Source organism: Haliotis rubra, unplaced genomic scaffold (assembly GCF_003918875.1).
Source record: "Haliotis rubra isolate DU_JTF1 unplaced genomic scaffold, ASM391887v1 Scf988, whole genome shotgun sequence".
Taxonomy (NCBI): Eukaryota; Metazoa; Mollusca; class Gastropoda; order Lepetellida; family Haliotidae; genus Haliotis; species Haliotis rubra.
In genome coordinates, this window is record NW_025767732.1 from 95,042 (window position 1) to 115,959 (window position 20,918).

At 41.5% G+C, this 20,918-nt stretch overlaps 1 protein-coding gene and 1 long non-coding RNA gene across 2 annotated transcripts in view; both read right to left on the bottom strand.

The window, feature by feature from the left end:
• Window positions 1-13,879: 13,879 nt before the first annotated feature.
• Window positions 13,880-15,159, bottom strand: LOC124265614. The gene is made up of 2 exons (XR_006895494.1): window positions 14,338-15,159; window positions 13,880-14,292 (listed from the first exon to the last, which is right to left on the bottom strand). It is a non-coding gene; the product is annotated as an uncharacterized LOC124265614 (long non-coding RNA).
• Window positions 15,160-15,227: 68 nt separating this feature from the next.
• The window catches only part of LOC124265616 (ultra-long-chain fatty acid omega-hydroxylase-like), a 28,987-nt gene continuing 23,296 nt past the window's right edge, over window positions 15,228-20,918 (bottom strand). Inside the window, exons 6-11 of the mRNA XM_046700403.1 lie at window positions 20,322-20,445; window positions 18,446-18,575; window positions 17,635-17,764; window positions 16,705-16,983; window positions 15,899-15,964; window positions 15,228-15,574 (exon numbers count right to left, since the gene is read on the bottom strand). Of these exons, the coding sequence (XP_046556359.1) occupies window positions 15,472-15,574; window positions 15,899-15,964; window positions 16,705-16,983; window positions 17,635-17,764; window positions 18,446-18,575; window positions 20,322-20,445 (832 nt within the window). The 3' untranslated portion in view covers window positions 15,228-15,471. The remainder of the gene's footprint in view (window positions 15,575-15,898; window positions 15,965-16,704; window positions 16,984-17,634; window positions 17,765-18,445; window positions 18,576-20,321; window positions 20,446-20,918) is intronic.

Here is a 20,918-nt window from a genome sequence, read left to right on the forward strand (position 1 = left end):
CCAGTGCTTCCAGTCGAAGAGCATTCGACTAGCAGTGATATGATTCATATTAACTAAAACTATTACTACTTTCATCAGTTATGTGACAGACACAATAGGCTAGATAGAACTAAAGCCAAGGAGCCTACTGAGTCAAAAAAGAAACTTCACATTCTTTCTTCAGGGCACTATAAAAGAACAAAAGATGGTTAAATTGTTATTATTTCATTGCTGAGATCTGTGTGATGTACTCGATACACTGACAGTGCCATAATCAGTTCCATTAGTCTACGCCGCCGTTCCAAAACATGGGTATACAGAATGTCAAGTCACAAGAAGAAAAATGCGAAATTTCTCAGTTCAATATCGTGTATGGCCGCCCCGCGCATTCACCACTGCCAAACACCGTCTCCTCATCGACTACCTGATGCTTGTGAACACGTGGTTGGGGATTCTGCGCCATTGCTCTTGCAAGGCAGCGCCAAGTTCCTGCAAATTCGGAGGTTGGTTCCTAAGACCACGAAGCCTTCTCCCTAAGTGCATCCCAAACGTGCTTTATTGGATTAAGGTCAGGGGACCTCAATGGCCAGTCCATGACGTTGATTGAAGGAAATTTCGTGTCAACATCGCGGTATGCGGCCGAGCATTATCATGCTGGAAATGTAGACCTGGGCCATGAGCCGCCATGAAAGGAACGAGTTCAGGGGTGAGCACCTGGTCGCGGTAAGCAGCAGCTGTGAGGTTTCCACGGATGACCAGAAGTCGGGAACGGTTGTTCCCACAGAAAGCACCCCACACCATGCAACTTCCGCCCCCGAATCTGTCGACTTACTGTTTACCGTTCACGGCGTCGTCTCCAGACTCTATGCCTGCCGTCCGCGAATCTGAGGGTAAACCTGGATTCATCGCAAAAGACGACTCGATTCCAGTCTCTCTGGGTCCATCGGAGGTGACGTTGGGCCCACAGCAGACGTTGACGTTGATGAAACGGCGTCAATATTGGCCCACGATATGGACGTCGAGAATGGAGATTGGCAGCCCGCAACCGATTTCGAATGGTCTGTGAGGACAGTCGACCTCTAAACATCTCAGCCCTGGTTCGTGTAGCCGGCGTCACGTAGGTGACGTAGGACGATTTGACGGTCTTCTGCTCGTGACGTCACACGTGGACGACCCGACCTTGGGCGATCAGAAGTGGTGCCAGTTTGTTGTAGACGACCTCGCAAGTCATACACAGTACGACGGCTGCATCCCATTGCTCTTGCGACGTCAATAACTGATCTTCCCGCTTGCAACATGCCGACGGCACGTTCACGTTGCACATTTGACAATCGTGGCATTTCAAGTACCGTTAGAACTGTGGTTTAAAGTGTTTTTTCAATTCGTGAGGCCAATGCAAACACGTGCATATGAAGAAAACGTCGATGCGAAGATCACGTGATCGACTGCACGTGCAAAACCTGATTTGGCACTAACGTCATTTGCACGAGGAATGGATGGGTTTGAGTGGGTTTTGCTAACGTTTTTCTAGAGTCGAAAGATAGGGATCCCATTTCGGATACATAGATGTATCATCAGAGAAAACTATTCATTATTTTTCAAATTACATTTTGTGAAGTTTCTTTTTTGACTCAGTATATATTTCATGCTATGATTGTTCCTATGGTGTGTTATGGTGCAGAGGTATATGGTACCTCATTCTTATTGAACTATTGAAGATGTTCAGTATAAAATGTATAAATGGTTTCTCAAAACAATGGTATCGTTTTGGGAGAATGTGGCACAGCCCCTCTCCAACTTATCAACACCACAAGGGCTATTAAGTATTGGTGCAGGCTACTGCATTTGGATGAATGCAGACTGCCAAGGCTACCTAATGGATGACTCTGGCTGTACCACATGGGCTACTCATATTAAAGATATTCTGTTTAGACCTGGATTTGAATATGTGTGGTTAACACAAGATGTGGGAAAAGTGAAGATATATATTCTCCTTTTTAAACCATGATTATTTAACAACCTACAACTATCATGGTGTTGTTCTATCAACAGTTTATCTGATTCCTTCTATTTATATTCCATAATGTGTCCGTTTCCGATTACATAAAAACAACTGTAGCTGTATCTGGAGTGGGATGGGTAATGGGGTACATTCAGTTTTATTTTTATCATAGTCATGTGATTTTACATATCCAGAAAATGACAGGCATCACGCAGATGTTGTAATGCCATGGTCACTGAAGATCATTATGTCTATTCCATCACCATGATCAACCTCATGCAAAATGGAAGAATAGAAATGGATGTTATTTTGAAATGATATATGCAAAATGAGTAAAAATAATAAATATATTCTTCTTCACATACATTGTCAAAACAAATGGTTGAATTAATCAGTTATGTTACACATGTATTAGATCTATTTATTATTGATTACATAATGTGGTAAACAACAATTTTCTAGTTACTATTACTGGGTGTTCAGTTTATTTCCAGCATACAACAGGAAAAAATGGGACCAAATCATCGAATTATACGTCATCAACTATGTTAAAATAAAGATGCTAACTATATTCAATCAATGTGGTCGTTCAGAACCATGTTTTATGTGTACGATTTTGACACAATAGCGAGATGGCAGGAAATATCAACGCAAATGTCGGTGTTGAAATTGGGGTCTTTGTTATTGTAACGATTTTCGTGTCTCGAACCTGCATAAATAACGTTTTCGTACACGGAAAGATTTACGGAAACTGTCGATGTTTACCGAAGAGAGGCCAGACATTTGTTCAAAGCAGAGGGTAGTGCTAATGCGAGGGTCAGTGTTCAAATATCAAAAGCGGGTAGACAAATTGAATACAATGAGCAGAAAGGTAAAAGAATAACCTACAAGCTCAAAACAATGTTTTGTGAAAAACGTAAGTTTTGATTGAACCGCACGTTAAAATAGTCGGGCTGTCCGGTTTTCGATAAGGTTTTGAGCATCGCCAGTGTCACCCTTTGAGTATTGTATGTAATGAGTGTAGCGGTAGAATTTTCTTAAAAATTCATTTCTTCACCGATCTCGTTCAAATTTGAAATATAGGTTAATCATAACATAAAAAACAACAATATACGATTGCAACAGTCTAGACTTTTATTTGTATTGTCCAAACAGTGATTCGAACTCCTGTGGTTATATAATACATACTGTACTCAATATTTCAACAAAGCGCGACACGCGACGCGCGACAACGCGACATTTCATCAAAATGTCGCGTTGTCGCATTGTCGCGTGTCGCGTTTTAGTCAAATACGTTATAATACATACTATACTCAATATTTTAACAAAGCGCGACACGCGACGCGCGACAACGCGACATTTCATCAAAAATGTCGCGTTGTAGTCAAATACGTTATAATACATATTATACTCAATATTTTTATCGCGTGTCGCGTTTCATCAAAATACGTTATAATACATACTGTACTCAATATTTTACTCAATATTTTAACAAAGCGCGACGCGCGACGCGCGACAACGCGACATTTCATCAAAATGTCGCGTTGTCGCATTGTCGCGTGTCGCGTTTTAATCAAATACGTTATAATACATACTATACTCAATATTTTAACAAAGCGCGACACGCGACGCGCGACAACGCGACATTTCATCAAAATGTCGCGTTGTCGCATTGTCGCGTGTCGCGTTTTATTAGTTACCGCGGAATTTCAAAACTATTACAAGGATGATTATGTTGAGATGTTTTTTAAAGGGCTAAGATACACAGGGATCGAACTCAGAGTAATAATAAATGTGGCCGTGAAGTCTGTGGGTTAAGAGTTCTTGGTTAATGGAATGGATGTGTTGAAAATGGCCATTTTGCCATTTTGCTGAAAATTATTTTGATTGAGTAGGTGTATGTTTGAAACGATACAAGTACATGTGTATCGCTTGGTATATTATTATTATTATTATAAATAATATAGGATTCAAATAGAATTGAAAAACAGACATCACGACACATTATTGTAATGAAATATCTTGCTAATTTACCAAGTTCCCTAAACCTTGAGTGAGTGAGTGAGTGAGGAGTGAAAGTGTAGTGGAGCGGAGAGGAGAGGAGAGGAGTGTAGAGGAGAGGAGAGGAGTGGAGTGGAGAGGAGAGGAGAGGTGAGGAGAGGAGAGGAGAGGAGTGGAGAGGTGCGGAGAGGAGAGGAGAGGAGTGGAGAGGAGAGGAGAGGAGTGGAGTGGAGCGGAGAGGAGCAGGGTGGAGAAGAGCGGAGTGGGGCGGAGCGGAGCGCAATGGAGTGGAGCTGAGTGAGAGAGGGAGGGTTGATTTCTGCCACTCCAAGGGTACGCAACTCTGCTAAGCGATTTCATCGTTTCTAATATCATAATGATAACAGTCCATTTGTAAGGCGTTTTCCCAAGAAGAATATCACGTTCAAAGCCGACCTAGACTGTCTTTGAGGTGCTGGATGGTTAAGTGATATTACCATCTCATTCTACCTGGTATCCATCCACTGCTGGTTGAACAGAGGCAGATGTCGGACAAATTCATCAGCGTCGGACAGGACTGTACCAATTAAGAAACTCTGTCAGGAGCCACACTGTCGAACATAGTGACCCATTGGAGGACTTCACCTGATGTTTATGCCGATGTGGCCTGAATTTTAACAATATTTGAGTTTTTTCACAACCTGTGAGCTTGATATAGGTGAAATGTTCAAAGTGATGAATGTGTATGGTGCTGGGATTAGAACCTATGATCATAGTTATCTAGTGTGACTAAGAGACACAACCCTGCATAGCAAATTGCCTCGCCTTGAATGACAGGGCCACCGTGTGCCGTCATTACAATGAATAGTAGCGCTAATAATTTGTCTTGCTGCTAAAACACACTTGATTGGCTAAACACAGTTACAATATATAAAATAATAAAGCAACAATGAAAGATTTCCATTAAGTTCAAGAAAAGCAGCCCCCATTGCCATTACGAGCACTACTTCATTGTAAAAACCATTGGAGGTAACAAAAGACCAGTGAAGTCTGAAATAGAGTATAACATTGTCTGCGCATGCGTAGACTAATTGACTTTCTACACATGCGCACCTGTAATCGAAAAGGGCGAAAACGCGACACGCGACAATGCGACGTATAATATGTCGCATTGTCGCGTTTTAGTCATATGTTATAATACATACTATACTCAATATTTTAACAAAGCGCGACACGCGACAATGCCACAACGCGACATTTCATCAAAATGTCGCGTTGTCGCATTGTCGCGTGTTTGTTTTATAAATTTTTAGGCTGTTTTACACATCTTACATAGGGCGACGCGCGACAACGCGACATATTTTGACCTTGAAAATTGTCGCTATGTCGCTTGTCGCCCTATGGAGCGAACGAAAAATATATTATTCAAAACGCGACACGCGACATCGCGACAATGCGACAAATGGGCGAAATGTCGCGTTGTCGCGATGTCGCGTGTTCAATCGCGTTTTGTTTAATTTTGCTTGTATTTGAGAGGGCGACAACGCGACGTTACCATAATGCGACAGGACCGGTCGAGCCAATGTAATGTGTCTGAGTCGGGTATTCATGCTTCACTGCGGCATGGTATCTCAGTGGGCTAGCACTATAAAACCAGCTTTAGTCGGGGCTAGTACAAGCAGCCGGACATGAAAAACACACGCATGCACGTCGTCATATAAGCGAAATATTCTCAAGCACGACGTTAAACCCAATTTCACCTCACCTCACTTCCAATCTATCAACTGGCTCTGCCATGTTCTTAAACTCAACACTTACTTTATCAAAGTTCGTCCTTAAATCATGCAACTCTTTCTCAACCAATCCAAACTTGTCGTTTAAATATCTGTTAGTTTCATCACTTCGTTTGTCCGTATGTTCCGTCATTTGAGTGAATAGCGTTTCCAGATCCGCTTGGTTCACTGGACTGGGGTCTTGCTCGACATCACCCGCACACAACAACAACAACAAATTACCATATGTAAACAAACCAGTAGCTGGGGTCAAGGTCGGGTCATGGTGGCCCCACAGGATTCTTGCTGTCAGCGTACCGGTAGATGGAAAACACAGGCCCCCACTGCGGGTCAGAAAATCGGTAAACTAGGCCCCGGTTTAGTATCAACACCCTCTACTATATAATACATAAAGGTTCATCACAGAAATACGGTGACATGATCGAAAACCGGACAATTACGCACATGTCAATGAATATACCGTATTTAAAAGGTCTCACAAGTATCAAAAGCTTTTGTCCATATCTCCGATGTATGTAAGAGGCATATACATGTGCTCTCCGTGGTGATGCATTTGATGGGTTTTATTAAATCGCCAAAGACCGAGTTGCTGTGCCGGAAGTATACAAAACTAGCTCGTCGGCGCTTGGCTTCACTACCTCCGGCGATCTGATTGGCTAACACATTACACTGAATGAATGTGTTTCTTTAAAAAATATTTGTACTCGTTTTTAAAATTATTCTTACCAAGATAAAATATCAGATAGTGACATCTTGGATGATAGACGTTTGAGTTTCCCTCTCATTTTCGCACGTGCATTCGTTGTCATTTTATTAACCAATTTGATTGCGCTGACGACCTAGTTTTGTACACTTCCGTCACAACAACTCGGTCTTTGGCGATTTAATAAAACCCATCAAATGCATCGCCACGGAGAGCACATGTATATGCCTCTTACATACATCGGAGATATGGACAAAAGCTTTTGATACTTGTGAGACCTTTTAAAAACGGTATATTCATTGACATGTGCGTAATTGTCCGGTTTTCGATCATGTCACCGTGTTTCTGTGATGAACCTTTATGTATTATATAGTAGGGGGTGTTGATACTAAACCGGGGCCTAGTTTATCGATTTTCTGACCCGCAGTGGGGGCCTGTGATGGAAAAGTACACTGTGTAAAATACAAATTGTATAATACACTGGTTATCTGTACAAATCATTTTCAAACTACCATCATAGTTGTAATAAGTACCTTGAAAGAGCAGATCCTAGTATCACTATGCTTATCCAAACAACGAAACACACAAATATCCGAGACATCCATTCCGTCCGACCATCGTGCATATGGCTGCTAGGGTAGTATCGACTCAATCTGACAATGTCCCCGTGGATGTCTAAAACACCCAATTCGGCATCTCCACAACTCCAACGTTATCTCCATTGCCAGCGAAACACTTCAGTCGTCGCACCATTCAAAATTAGAAGAAAAAAGGAAATTTGTTTGGCAGAAAATGTAAATATTACTGTACAACTTTTGTTATCGTCCGGTGGCCTAAAAGCAACAAATAAACGAGTGAGTGAGTGAGTGAGAGTGAGTGTGAGTGAGTGAGTGAGTGAGTGAGTGAGTGAGTATGGCTTGACGCTGCTTTTAGCAATATTCCAATAATAACACTGCGGTGGGACACGTTGTACCCATGTGGGGAATCGAGCACGGGTCTCCAGCCTGACGTCTATACTGCACTCTCCTTCCAGGTATAATGAGCTATCTTTTAATGTTTTAGCTCCAGCAGTTGCACTCTCCTTCCAGGTATAATGAGCTATCTTTTAATGTTTTAGCTCCAGCAGTTGCACTCTCCTTCCAGGTATAATGAGCTATCTTTTAATGTTTTAGCTCCAGCAGTTGCACTCTCCTTCCAGGTATAATGAGCTATCTTTTTAATGTTTTAGCTCCAGCAGTTGCACTCTCCTTCCAGGTATAATGAGCTATCTTTTTAATGTTTTAGCTCCAGCAGTTGCACTCTCCTTCCAGGTATAATGAGCTATCTTTTAATGTTTTAGCTCCAGCAGTTGTTACTCTCCTTCCAGGTATAATGAGCTATCTTTTAATGCTTTAGCTCCAGCAGTTGCACTCTCCTTCCAGGTATAATGAGCTATCTTTTAATGTTTTAGCTCCAGCAGTTGCACTCTCCTTCCAGGTATAATGAGCTATCTTTTTAATGTTTTAGCTCCAGCAGTTGCACTCTCCTTCCAGGTATAATGAGCTATCTTTTAATGTTTTTAGCTCCAGCAGTTGCACTCTCCTTCCAGGTATAATGAGCTATCTTTTTAATGTTTTAGCTCCAGCAGTTGCACTCTCCTTCCAGGTATAATGAGCTATCTTTTAATGTTTTAGCTCCAGCAGTTGCACTCTCCTTCCAGGTATAATGAGCTATCTTTTAATGTTTTAGCTCCAGCAGTTGCACTCTCCTTCCAGGTATAATGAGCTATCTTTTAATGTTTTAGCTCCAGCAGTTGCACTCTCCTTCCAGGTATAATGAGCTATCTTTTAATGTTTTAGCTCCAGCAGTTGCACTCTCCTTCCAGGTATAATGAGCTATCTTTTAATGTTTTAGCTCCAGCAGTTGCACTCTCCTTCCAGGTATAATGAGCTATCTTTTAATGTTTTAGCTCCAGCAGTTGCTCTCTCCTTCCAGGTATAATGAGCTATCTTTAATGCTTTAGCTCCAGCAGTTGCACTCTCCTTCCAGGTATAATGAGCTATCTTTTAATGTTTTAGCTCCAGCAGTTGCCTCTCCTTCCAGGTATAATGAGCTATCTTTTAATGTTTTAGCTCCAGCAGTTGCACTCTCCTTCCAGGTATAATGAGCTATCTTTTAATGTTTTAGCTCCAGCAGTTGCACTCTCCTTCCAGGTATAATGAGCTATCTTTTAATGTTTTAGCTCCAGCAGTTGCTCTCTCCTTCCAGGTATAATGAGCTATCTTTTAATGTTTTAGCTCCAGCAGTTGCACTCTCCTTCCAGGTATAATGAGCTATCTTTTAATGCTTTAGCTCCAGCAGTTGCTCTCTCCTTCCAGGTATAATGAGCTATCTTTTAATGTTTTAGCTCCAGCAGTTGCACTCTCCTTCCAGATATAATGAGCTATCTTTTAATGTTTTTAGCTCCAGCAGTTGCACTCTCCTTCCAGGTATATAATGAGCTATCTTTTAATGTTTTAGCTCCAGCAGTTGCACTCTCCTTCCAGGTATAATGAGCTATCTTTTAATGCTTTAGCTCCAGCAGTTGCACTCTCCTTCCAGGTATAATGAGCTATCTTTTAATGTTTTAGCTCCAGCAGTTGCACTCTCCTTCCAGGTATAATGAGCTATCTTTTAATGTTTTAGCTCCAGCAGTTGCACTCTCCTTCCAGGTATAATGAGCTATCTTTTTAATGTTTTAGCTCCAGCAGTTGCACTCTCCTTCCAGGTATAATGAGCTATCTTTTAATGTTTTAGCTCCAGCAGTTGCACTCTCCTTCCAGGTATAATGAGCTGTTTTTTAATGTTTTAGCTCAGCAGTTGCACTCTCCTTCCAGGTATAATGAGCTATCTTTTAATGTTTTAGCTCCAGCAGATGCACTCTCCTTCCAGGTATAATGAGCTATCTTTTAATGTTTTAGCTCCAGCAGTTGCACTCTCCTTCCAGGTATAATGAGCTATCTTTTAATGTTTTAGCTCCAGCAGATGCACTCTCCTTCCAGGTATAATGAGCTATCTTTTAATGTTTTAGCTCCAGCAGTTGCACTCTCCTTCCAGATATAATGAGCTATCTTTTAATGTTTTAGCTCCAGCAGTTGCACTCTCCTTCCAGGTATAATGAGCTGTTTTTTAATGTTTTAGCTCCAGCAGTTGCACTCTCCTTCCAGGTATAATGAGCTGTCTTTTAATGTTTTAGCTCCAGCAGTTGCACTCTCCTTCCAGGTATAATGAGCTATCTTTTAATGTTTTAGCTCCAGCAGTTGCACTCTCCTTCCAGGTATAATGAGCTATCTTTAATGCTTTAGCTCCAGCAGTTGCACTCTCCTTCCAGGTATAATGAGCTATCTTTAATGTTTTAGCTCCAGCAGTTGCACTCTCCTTCCAGGTATAATGAGCTGTCTTTTAATGCTTTAGCTCCAGCAGTTGCACTCTCCTTCCAGGTATAATGAGCTATCTTTTAATGTTTTAGCTCCAGCAGTTGCACTCTCCTTCCAGATATAATGAGCTATCTTTTTAATGTTTTAGCTCCAGCAGTTCACTCTCCTTCCAGGTATAATGAGCTATCTTTTAATGTTTTAGCTCCAGCAGTTGCACTCTCCTTCCAGGTATAATGAGCTATCTTTTAATGTTTTAGCTCCAGCAGTTGCACTCTCCTTCCAGGTATAATGAGCTATCTTTTAATGTTTTAGCTCCAGCAGTTGCACTCTCCTTCCAGGTATAATGAGCTATCTTTTAATGTTTTAGCTCCAGCAGTTGCACTCTCCTTCCAGATATAATGAGCTATCTTTTAATGTTTTAGCTCCAGCAGTTGCACTCTCCTTCCAGGTGTAATGAGCTATCGTTTAATGTTTTAGCTCCAGCAGTTGCACTCTCCTTCCAGGTATAATGAGCTATCTTTTAATGTTTTAGCTCCAGCAGTTGCTCTCTCCTTCCAGGTATAATGAGCTATCTTTTAATGTTTTAGCTCCAGCAGTTGCTCTCTCCTTCCAGGTATAATGAGCTATCTTTAATGCTTTAGCTCCAGCAGTTGCTCTCTCCTTCCAGGTATAATGAGCTATCTTTAATGCTTTAGCTCCAGCAGTTGCACTCTCCTTCCAGGTATAATAAGCTGTCTTTTAATGTTTTAGCTCCAGCAGTTACACTCTCCTTCCAGGTATAATGAGCTGTTTTTTAATGTTTTAGCTTCAGCAGTTGCACTCTCCTTCCAGGTATAATGAGCTGTCTTTTAATGTTTTAGCTCCAGCAGTTGCACTCTCCTTCCAGGTATAATGAGCTGTCTTTTAATGTTTTAGCTCCAGCAGTTGCACTCTCCTTCCAGGTATAATGAGCTATTTTAATGTTTTAGCTCCAGCAGTTGCACTCTCCTTCCAGGTATAATGAGCTATCTTTTAATGTTTTAGCTCCAGCAGATGCACTCTCCTTCCAGGTATAATGAGCTATCTTTTAATGTTTTAGCTCCAGCAGATGCACTCTCCTTCCAGGTATAATGAGCTATCTTTTAATGTTTTTAGCTCCAGCAGTTGCACTCTCCTTCCAGATATAATGAGCTATCTTTTAATGTTTTAGCTCCAGCAGTTTCACTCTCCTTCCAGGTATAATGAGCTGTCTTTTAATGTTTTAGCTCCAGCAGATGCACTCTCCTTCCAGGTATAATGAGCTGTCTTTTAATGTTTTAGCTCCAGCAGTTGCACTCTCCTTCCAGGTATAATGAGCTATCTTTTTAATGTTTTAGCTCCAGCAGATGCACTCTCCTTCCAGGTATAATGAGCTATCTTTTAATGCTTTAGCTCCAGCAGATGCACTCTCCTTCCAGGTATAATGAGCTATCTTTTAATGTTTTAGCTCGAGCAGATGCACTCTCCTTCAAGATATAATGAGCTATCTTTTAATGTTTTAGCTCCAGCAGTTTCTCTCCTTCCAGGTATAATGAGCTGTCTTTTAATGTTTTAGGTCCAGCAGATGCACTCTCCTTCCAGGTATAATGAGCTGTCTTTTAATGTTTTAGCTCCAGCAGTTGCACTCTCCTTCCAGGTATAATGAGCTGTCTTTTAATGTTTTAGCTCCAGCAGATGCACTCTCCTTCCAGGTATAATGAGCTGTCTTTTTAATGTTTTAGCTCCAGCAGATGCACTCTCCTTCCAGGTATAATGAGCTATCATTTAATGTTTTAGCTTCAGCAGTTGCATTCTCCTTCCAGGTATAATGAGCTGTCTTTTAATGTTTTAGCTCCAGCAGTTGCACTCTCCTTCCAGGTATAATGAGCTCTTTTTTAATGTTTTAGCTCCAGCAGATGCACTCTCCTTCATGATATAATGAGCTATCGTTTAATGTTTTAGCTCCAGCAGTTGCACTCTCCTTCCAGGTATAATGAGCTATCTTTTAATGTTTCAGGTCCAGAAGCTATACACTTATTCCAAGTAAAATAAGTTTGGCTTTCATTGCTTTAGCTCGAGCTGTGACACCACCACCAAGTATATTGAGTTTTAATTGAGTCTTTGTTTTAGGTGTCAGATTTAATATTGGTCTTTCCTTTCATGCTCTTGTTGAGCTGCACCACCTCCTAGTATCACGAATGTTTCTTCTTAGGGCATCATTCTTATTTTCTGTGTATCTCATCGCCTGACCGACCCTCATTTTATTGCCGACCAAAAATAGAAAACAATTTATTTTTTCATTCCAACACCGCCGGCTCGGGGACTGTCAGCTTCCTATGTCTGTGAGCCCTGACTGTCTAATTGATGTCTAACTGTCAAACTGTCACTTTTTACAGAATAACTGAAACACATTTACGAGAATGTATCTTGAATTTAATTGCAAAACATTCTATTAAAATCGATTGATCTGCAAAGATTTCATTATTTAATGCTAGTATTTTATTCATAGGTGTTATCTTATTTTGGGTGAGTTTTATCATTAAATACTGTTATCTTTTTCTCAGTTGCCAAAAGTAGCCCATTTCTGGTGACCCCCGCCGTGATATTGCTGGAATATTGCTAAAAGCGGCGTAAAACTAAACTCAGTCAGTCAGTCAGTCAGTCAGTTGCCAAAAGTTTGAAAAGCAGAGAACGCGAGAAATTATAATATCAATTACAATAAATGAGAATCAAGAACACTATTCAGATAATTTTGACTTTACTGTCCTTTTTAAGGTTTAGAAAGGCCTATAATACCGAAATCGAGAGACCGTGGGGGCTATTTTCTGCCAATAACCTCATGTTCCTCCTGGTAGTTTTTAATAATTCTGGCCCAAAGTACAGGGGCATTGATAACTATGAGTTGGAATGGTTCATTGGTAAGACGTCATGATAATACTGGCCACAGATTGATTTCTTGAATGCTACTACTTCCAATTTCTTGAAGGTGACGCGGCCCCATACCATCAAAGACTCTGTATGCAGCAAGGGCCGACATACTAACTGAGGTCAGTTTACTTCATCACCCTTTCTCCACACATACACACGCGTGTCCCCTCCAATAACAACCTGACTTTCGTAGGAAGCTCCAGTAATTACCAACTGTGAAATTCTTCCGTCCCCAACACCACAACCTGTGTTTATTTCAAACTGACTTCCTCAAATGATGCTGTTTAAATCCTTTAAAATTTCATCGTTTCCCAATTGCACAGGTCGATGCTCATGCTTTTGATCAATGGGTTGTCTGATCCAGACTTGATTATTTAAAACTAAAACTAAAGTACTCACTCCTTTCAAATTTCATTTTCTTCTGACAGTTCTCTCACTGAATGTTTGGATATTTTTTGCATTGAATTTGTTTGTAATATTCCCCGATGTTGCCCGACGATTGTTTTTTTGACACACCTTATCAACAACGGTCACGATCCGTAAACAGATTTCTTCGTTCGCTTCGCCGTTGGGTTCATATCTTGTAACTACAATTTTTACAGTAGACCAAGATTTGTCCAACAGCTGAACTTTGCTACTCAGCGTTTGTGAATGATATTTTATACAGAATAGTTACCCGTATTTTGATTTTGAGATTGCCGATGAAAATTCGTATTGGCCAGCTGCTCAGAGTGGGAAGCGTATTTTCTTTCAAACCAATCCATCGGGCAATTCGCGTTCGTCAATTTGGACTTAGTCTCCAAAGAGAGCGGTGGGCATCGTTTCCGGAGCACAACCGTTCAATATCTTTCAACAAGACTTGGCAGATATATCAAACAGATCTTGTGGTGTCTTTTGCTATTTGCAGATTGTTGGCATTTGTGTTTTGTTTCGATTCCTATGGAAATGATTTGGACTTCTTTAAGTAACTGTCAGATGATTTGGTCTCTTCTGATGGGGTGGGTGGGGGTGGGTGGGGGTGGGGTGGGTGGCTGTAGTTTTTTGTTTTAGCTGTGTCATTCCCATTATGAATCCTTGAAAAGAGTTCTAACACGACGAACAATTCGGGTTGAAATACTTTATATGTATATTCGACAATCATTACATTCATTTGTTACATGCTTCTATAACGTAGTGTGTTGTTCATGAGCAAAGTGTCCTGTGTGTGTTTACAACCACGAGTAAGAGTCTTTTCCGCCGCTTTCAGCAATACTCCAGCAGTACCACTGCAGGGGACACCAGAAATGAGATTCACACATTGCACCCATGTGTGGAATCGAACCAGGGTCATCGGCGTGACGAGCGAACGCTTTAACCACGAGGCTACCCCACCTGTCCAGCCACAAGTAAGAACCGCGCCAGGTGTTTCCGGGTTAAGTACATCCAGAGAACCCCATGTATTTAAGACGCAACTGTTGACAATAGGTCAGGTACAAACTGTGAGCTGGTTGGCCGAGTGTTTTCGTTCCCCATCTGCTCTGTTCCTTCATCACTCTGCTCACCGCAGTGATGAAGTAGAACACAATGTCCTCACTCACTCAACAGTGATGGCTGTTACCACTGTCATAATGGCATCAATGATCTGATGACTCTTCAAGATCCGGGTTAAAATTGGTCTTCAGCAACCCATGCTTGTAGGAGGCCACTAACGGGATCGGGTGGTCAGGCTCGCTGATTGGTTGACACATGTCATCGTACCCCAATTGCGTAAATTGATGCTCATGCTGTTGATCGTCGGATTGCCTTGAGTATAACAGACCGCCGCTGTACAGTTGGTCTATTGCTGAGTGTTAACAACAATAAGAACACAAATCATTGATCTGATAGTTTGATCAGTAAGCGACTAAGTCTAACAAAACATCTCAATAATTTGTTTCTGCATTAACATATCTGAAATATCCCATCCAATAACATATGGTGTTATGTTAGTAAAATATGAAGTATTTTGACAGGAATAATCTCATCACAATCAGATTATTGAATTACGACTATATCACAATTATTGACACATCATGAAATGCTGATGATACAAGGTGATGTGAACCGATGGCATTTGATACAAACACTTGCATAGGCATGTCACTTGTTCAACTGCAGAAACTCGGTACCATACGAAGAAGTAAAACTACGAAAGTACATTTTCTTCCAGGATGCGTCAAATTTATATAATGTTCTCCACATTTTAAGATGTTTTGAAATTTTTAAGGCCTTTGATTTGCAACCCTTATTTTGAAGAAGAGTTGTCTGATGCTCTTAAATATCTATGACCCGTGAAGGTCCGGGTTAGAATGAGCCTTCAGTTACCCATGCTTGTCGTAAGAGGCGACTAACGGGATCGGATGGTCAGGCTCGCTGGCTTGATTGACACATGTCATCAGTTCCCAATTGCGCAGATCGATACTCATGCTGTTGATAACTGGATTGTCTGGTCCAGACTCGATTATTTACAGACCGCCGCCATATAGCTGGAATATTGCTGAGTGCAATTAAACTCACTCACTAACTTAAATATCTATGACCAGAAGCCAGAGCCCAGAGCTCTCCTGCTTCATGTCGTATGCAAAGATGTTTGATCAACTGAAGGTAATTGATTAATATCATTATCCGCATTCAGCGTGGTCAAGGAAATAGAAAGTAGGCCCTCTGTTGGAATGTTCAGTGTCTGTGTCTAGCGAACACCCACAGTCCTTCAGTTGACTTCATCACGGCGGCATTCCTTCGTCCCACTTTGTGGCTTGTATCTACCTCTAACTTGTATCTGGAACACGAAATAAACACGCATTTTCCACATTGCAGCATATATGTTTGTTGTCTAACACCGCACTCGGCAATATTCTAGCAATATGGCGGCGGTCAGTAAATAATCGATTTTGGATCAGACTAGCCAATGGTCAACAGCATGAACATTGATTTACGCAAGTGGTATGCTATGACGTGTGTCAACCAAGTCGCCTGACCCCGTTGGTCGACTCTTTGGACAAACATGGGTTGCCAAAGACCAATTTTAACTCGTGATTGACATCACATCACAGGTTACCCGTGATTGAAATCATATAATGATCAATCGTTAAAGACAATATACCTTTGAAGGATTCTTCCAAGCATGAGCTTCTCTTCGTTCAGGGCAAAATGTTGTCCGATACAGTTTCTGGAAAGTAAATATCAGCATGATCACATGTTCTTTTCGGATATATTTGTGAAGCGGAAATGAAATATCACAAATCGGTTCCCGAAAAAACCCTATAGAGACGTAATTTGTATTGTCAATAGATTATCATGTTTCTACACGGTTTAATTCATAGAAAAGGGGCTGCAAAAGTGATTTTTGTTACACATTGAACTTTAACAATATCTTTAGTAGGAATCGGATAATGAATGATGGATTGTCGCTCATTTTAAGTGAAAAGAACGAACTAATTTCTTACTTTCGATGGTCAGGTTCAATCTTGGGGATACGAGTAATATTTCATGTTTCTGTATAAACTAGAGCATTAGAATCCGCCATTATGAGTAAGAAAGCTATCACAACAAACCTAACCCTACAGAGAGACTGGCTTGACACACCCGCTAAAGTTGTAGTATTACCATGGGGCAATAGGTTATCTCAATCCGACAGAGACTGACTTGACCCATCCACTTAAGGTGTAGCATTACCATCGGGCACTACGTTATCTTAACTGTACAGATAGACTCACTAAAGATGTGGTATTACTATGGGAACCAATGCGATCCTAGCCTTACAGAGAGACTGGCTCGACACACCCACCGCTGTTGTGGTATTACCATGGGCCATAAGGTATTCCTTACCCTTCAGGGTAACAGCTTGACACACCCACTAACGCTCTAGTATGTAAATCTACAGAGAGCCCCGAGAGCATGGAGGATTACCTCGGGCCAGCGGAGAAGGGGATGTATGCGTAGCTGTCCTTCTTCTGGATGTTCTCGGGCAGAAACCGATCAGGGTCATATACATCTGGGTCCTCCCATACGTCCGGGTTGTGATGGACTTGCCATATTCCTAGTGAAATGAGTGTTCCAACCGGAAAAACCTTCCCGTCGATGTCCATAGGATGTTCCAGTTCCCGACTGACGAACGGAACAGGCGAGTGGAACCTCATCCCTTCCTTTAGACATCGTGTCAGGTACTCCATCTTGGGGATGTCATCCCTAATTAATAACATATACAGGTTGCATGAAGGTTCCACCTACAGAAGGCTCATCAATGTCCAAATATGAGGCTAATCGGTTTCTGAAGATCTGAAAAAGTGTTTGGTGTGGCGTCAAACCAAGCCAGAAACTAGTTCTGAAGAGTAATCTGTAAGTGGGGATCTCGGATTTCAAAAACAACAGGAATATGCCATACCAGGGGAAGAATCATACCGTTTTATGCATTTCCAGGAAATGTTTATTTCTACTTGTGTTCACTACCAGGTGCAATGCCTTACCGGGTATAACAACCCCGAGATGTGGCATGTGATCTGCTCTCCCCGAATATGAGCCCTTCAAGTTATGTGCCCGACCTAGGAATATGCCCTACTGGGGTATGTACGTCAGGTGCCCAACCAGGTGATCTGCACTACCAGTTGATGTCTCCTGCCAGGTGACGTGCCCTACCATGTAATCTGCCCTACCATGTGGTGTGCCCTTCCAGGTAATGCTTTCTACCATGTGATGTGCCCTTCCAGATAATGCGTTGTACCAGGTAATGTGCCCTACCATGTGATGTGCCCTTCCAGATAATGCGTTCTACCATGTAATCTGCAATACCATGTAATGTGCCCTTCCAGATAATGCGTTATACCACGTAATGTGCCCTACCAGGTGATGTACTTGGACTCTCTTCCGTCCAGGAGTGTGTCCAGTTCCTCCTGTATCCTGGTCTGGAACTCCGGTTTGGAGGCCATGGTGAACAGCGTCCATGATATCCCACTGGCCGTTGTGTCGTGACCTTTACAACAAAAGATCTACTTTAAAAGATATGCTGACACACTTTTCCTGACAGCAATAACGAATCTGAAGGCGGTGAACAGCAAAGCATTTGCAGACTTCCGTCCCACCTTTTCAAGATACCCCTGCCACAAGTGAACTCTTCCATTTAAATTTATATAGAGAGCAATACTACAGAAAAGCGTCAGCTCTGGATCCCTGTCCTGGCCAATGCAAAGTACATGAAAGTACATTAGGCAAGGAAACTTTTTCCAGGAAATGGAAATAAACATAAAGACACTTATCAGTTAAAATAGACCTTTTGCTTATTTAATTTTGGATCAGAGAGCTACAACGATGTTTCTAAAACAGTGAGGCCTTGCATTAGGATTGTATATTGTCAGATGCACATGCGGGGCGGTGGGGTAGCCTAATGGTTAAAGCGTTAGCTTGTCACGCCGAAGACCCGGGTTCGAATCCCCACATGGGTACAATGTGTGAAGCCCATTTCTGGTGTCCCCCGCCGTGATGTTGCTGGAATATTGCTAAAAACGGCGTAAAACCAAACTCAGTCAGTCAGATGCACATGCTCATGCTTGCAATACCTGTTTCATCAAAAAGGCTAAGGGCAACAACACTGTCCCTGTTTGAGTAATGATATATGCCACAGACAGTATCCCTGATATAGGGATAGTGACCGTACCTTCAAATAGAAACGTGTCGACTTCATTCCTGATCTCTAGCGGGGTGAGACCCTTGCCATCACCATCTCTGGCACTGAGCAGGACGTCCAGGAAGTCGAGGTAGCGGGTCTTCGGGGGTCCATCTCTCTCCTACACACAATACACCGTATGTTACATACCACACAATATTACAAACACAAACTATGAGTGAGTTGTACACCGCTTTTAGCAATATTCCAGCAATATCACGGCGGGGGACACCAGAACACAAAACTGCAACACGCAAAGGGAACCCACACGTATACAACATAATGTCACACAATACACTTTTGTACACTTATTGCAGTTTTACACCCACAGACCAGTGTTACGCTGTCGCATGTCAACACACAGTACAAAGTCACATGTACATACACAATAGAATGTCCACGCAGAGTACAATGTCACATGTACATACACAGTACAATGTCCACACACAGTATATTGTCACTTGTACATACACAGTACAATGTCACATGTACATACACAGTACAATGTCACATGTACATACACAGTACAATGTCACATGTACATACACAGTACAATATCCACACAGAGTACAATGTCACATGTACATACACACTACAATATCCATACAGAGTACAATGTCACATGTACATACACACTACAATGTCCACACACAGTACAATGTCCAGACTACAATGTCAAATGTACATACACAATACAATGTGCACACAGAGTACAAAGTCACATGTACATACACACAACAATGTCCACACAGAGAACAATGTCACATGTACATACACACTACAATGTCCACACAGAGTACAATGTTACATGTACATACACAGTACAATGTCCACACAGAGTACAATGTCAAATGTACATAGACAATACAATGTGCACACAGAGTACAATGTCACATGTACATACACTATACAATGTCCACACAGAGTACAATGTCACATGTACATACACAGTACAATGTCCATACACAATACAATGTCACATGTACATACACAGTACAATGTCCACAGAGAGTACATTGTCACTTGTACATACACAGTACAATGTCACATGTACATACACAGTACAATGTCCAGACTACAATGTCAAATGTACATACACAATACAATGTGCACACAGAGTACAATGTCACATGTACATACACAGTACAATGTCCACACAGAGTACAATGTCACATGTACATACACAGTACAATGTCCACACAGTACAATGTCCACACAGAGTACAATTACAGTGGTGGATCGTGGTCCTATTAGAGCCCAGGCCACAAATCAGTTGAAGTTAAGCAACGATGGGCGCGGAGAGTCCTTGGATGGGTGACTGTATTTAGCTGCTAGACTCCTGAGAGTTTCCAGGACTTCAGTACTTCACCACAACGAAGCACAAGTGATACATGTGGTCTTACCTTAGGCAAGTGAGTTTGTTCAAAATTGCCTATAATAACTGTCTATTTGAATACTCTTTGAGCATGCACTTGGTGTATGGAACATAGCGCTATAGAAGTACACATTATTATAGTATCATTACAATACTACACATATAATACACTTCCCACAGTGTTACAAAACACTACATTAGTACATTCACTGGACAATATTTCCAACAATATACACTGCAATGTTACATACTCGTTACAATCTTACAAACAGACAGTTACATACACACTGCAATGTTACCATACAATGTTACATATGAAGTACAATTCTAAACAGTACAATGTTTCACATGAAGGCCACACACGGTACAATGTTACACTACTCAGTATATTTGGGTGTGTGTGTGTGTGTGTGTGTGTGTGTGTGTCCTATTTCGGCCTTCAATCACCAAGGACATTTCTACAAATGAATGGTTTCAAAGTTTGACACTGACCAAGGCCTGTCGCCTCTTCTCGATGATGTCCTCCGCCCAGCGATGTACAAAGTCACACTGTTTCTTAAACTTCTTACCAGAGGAAGAGTTGAAGAAGATAAAGTCAGGGTGATGCCATGGGGTACTGAAAGCAAATGTATCACCATCTACTCTCTGGACAATATTACTTTTACAAGTTCAAATATTGCCTTCAAAATACAATAAAGCTCCTCTGATATAATGTGGGGCGGTGGTGTAGCCTACTGGTAAAAGCGTACGCTCGTCACGCCGAAGACCCGGGATCGATTCCTCACACGGGTACAATGTGTGAAGCCCTTTTCCGTTCTCCCCTCGCCGTGATTTCGCTGGAACATTGCTAAAAGCGGCGGAAAACTAAACTCACTCACTCTGTCTGCTATTTTGTGTAAATGACATCATTCTACAAAAATAGTTTGGGCTTTTTGCTCTCAGAAGAACTAAATATAATATATTGAAGGCACAATGATGGGTTGCAGGCACTTGTAAAGAATTTTTTTTTTAAACTATGGACTTACATAACTGATGCCGTTTTCTTTAATCTACGCGATTTCTACGTGCTCCATTGCCTAGATGATCTAT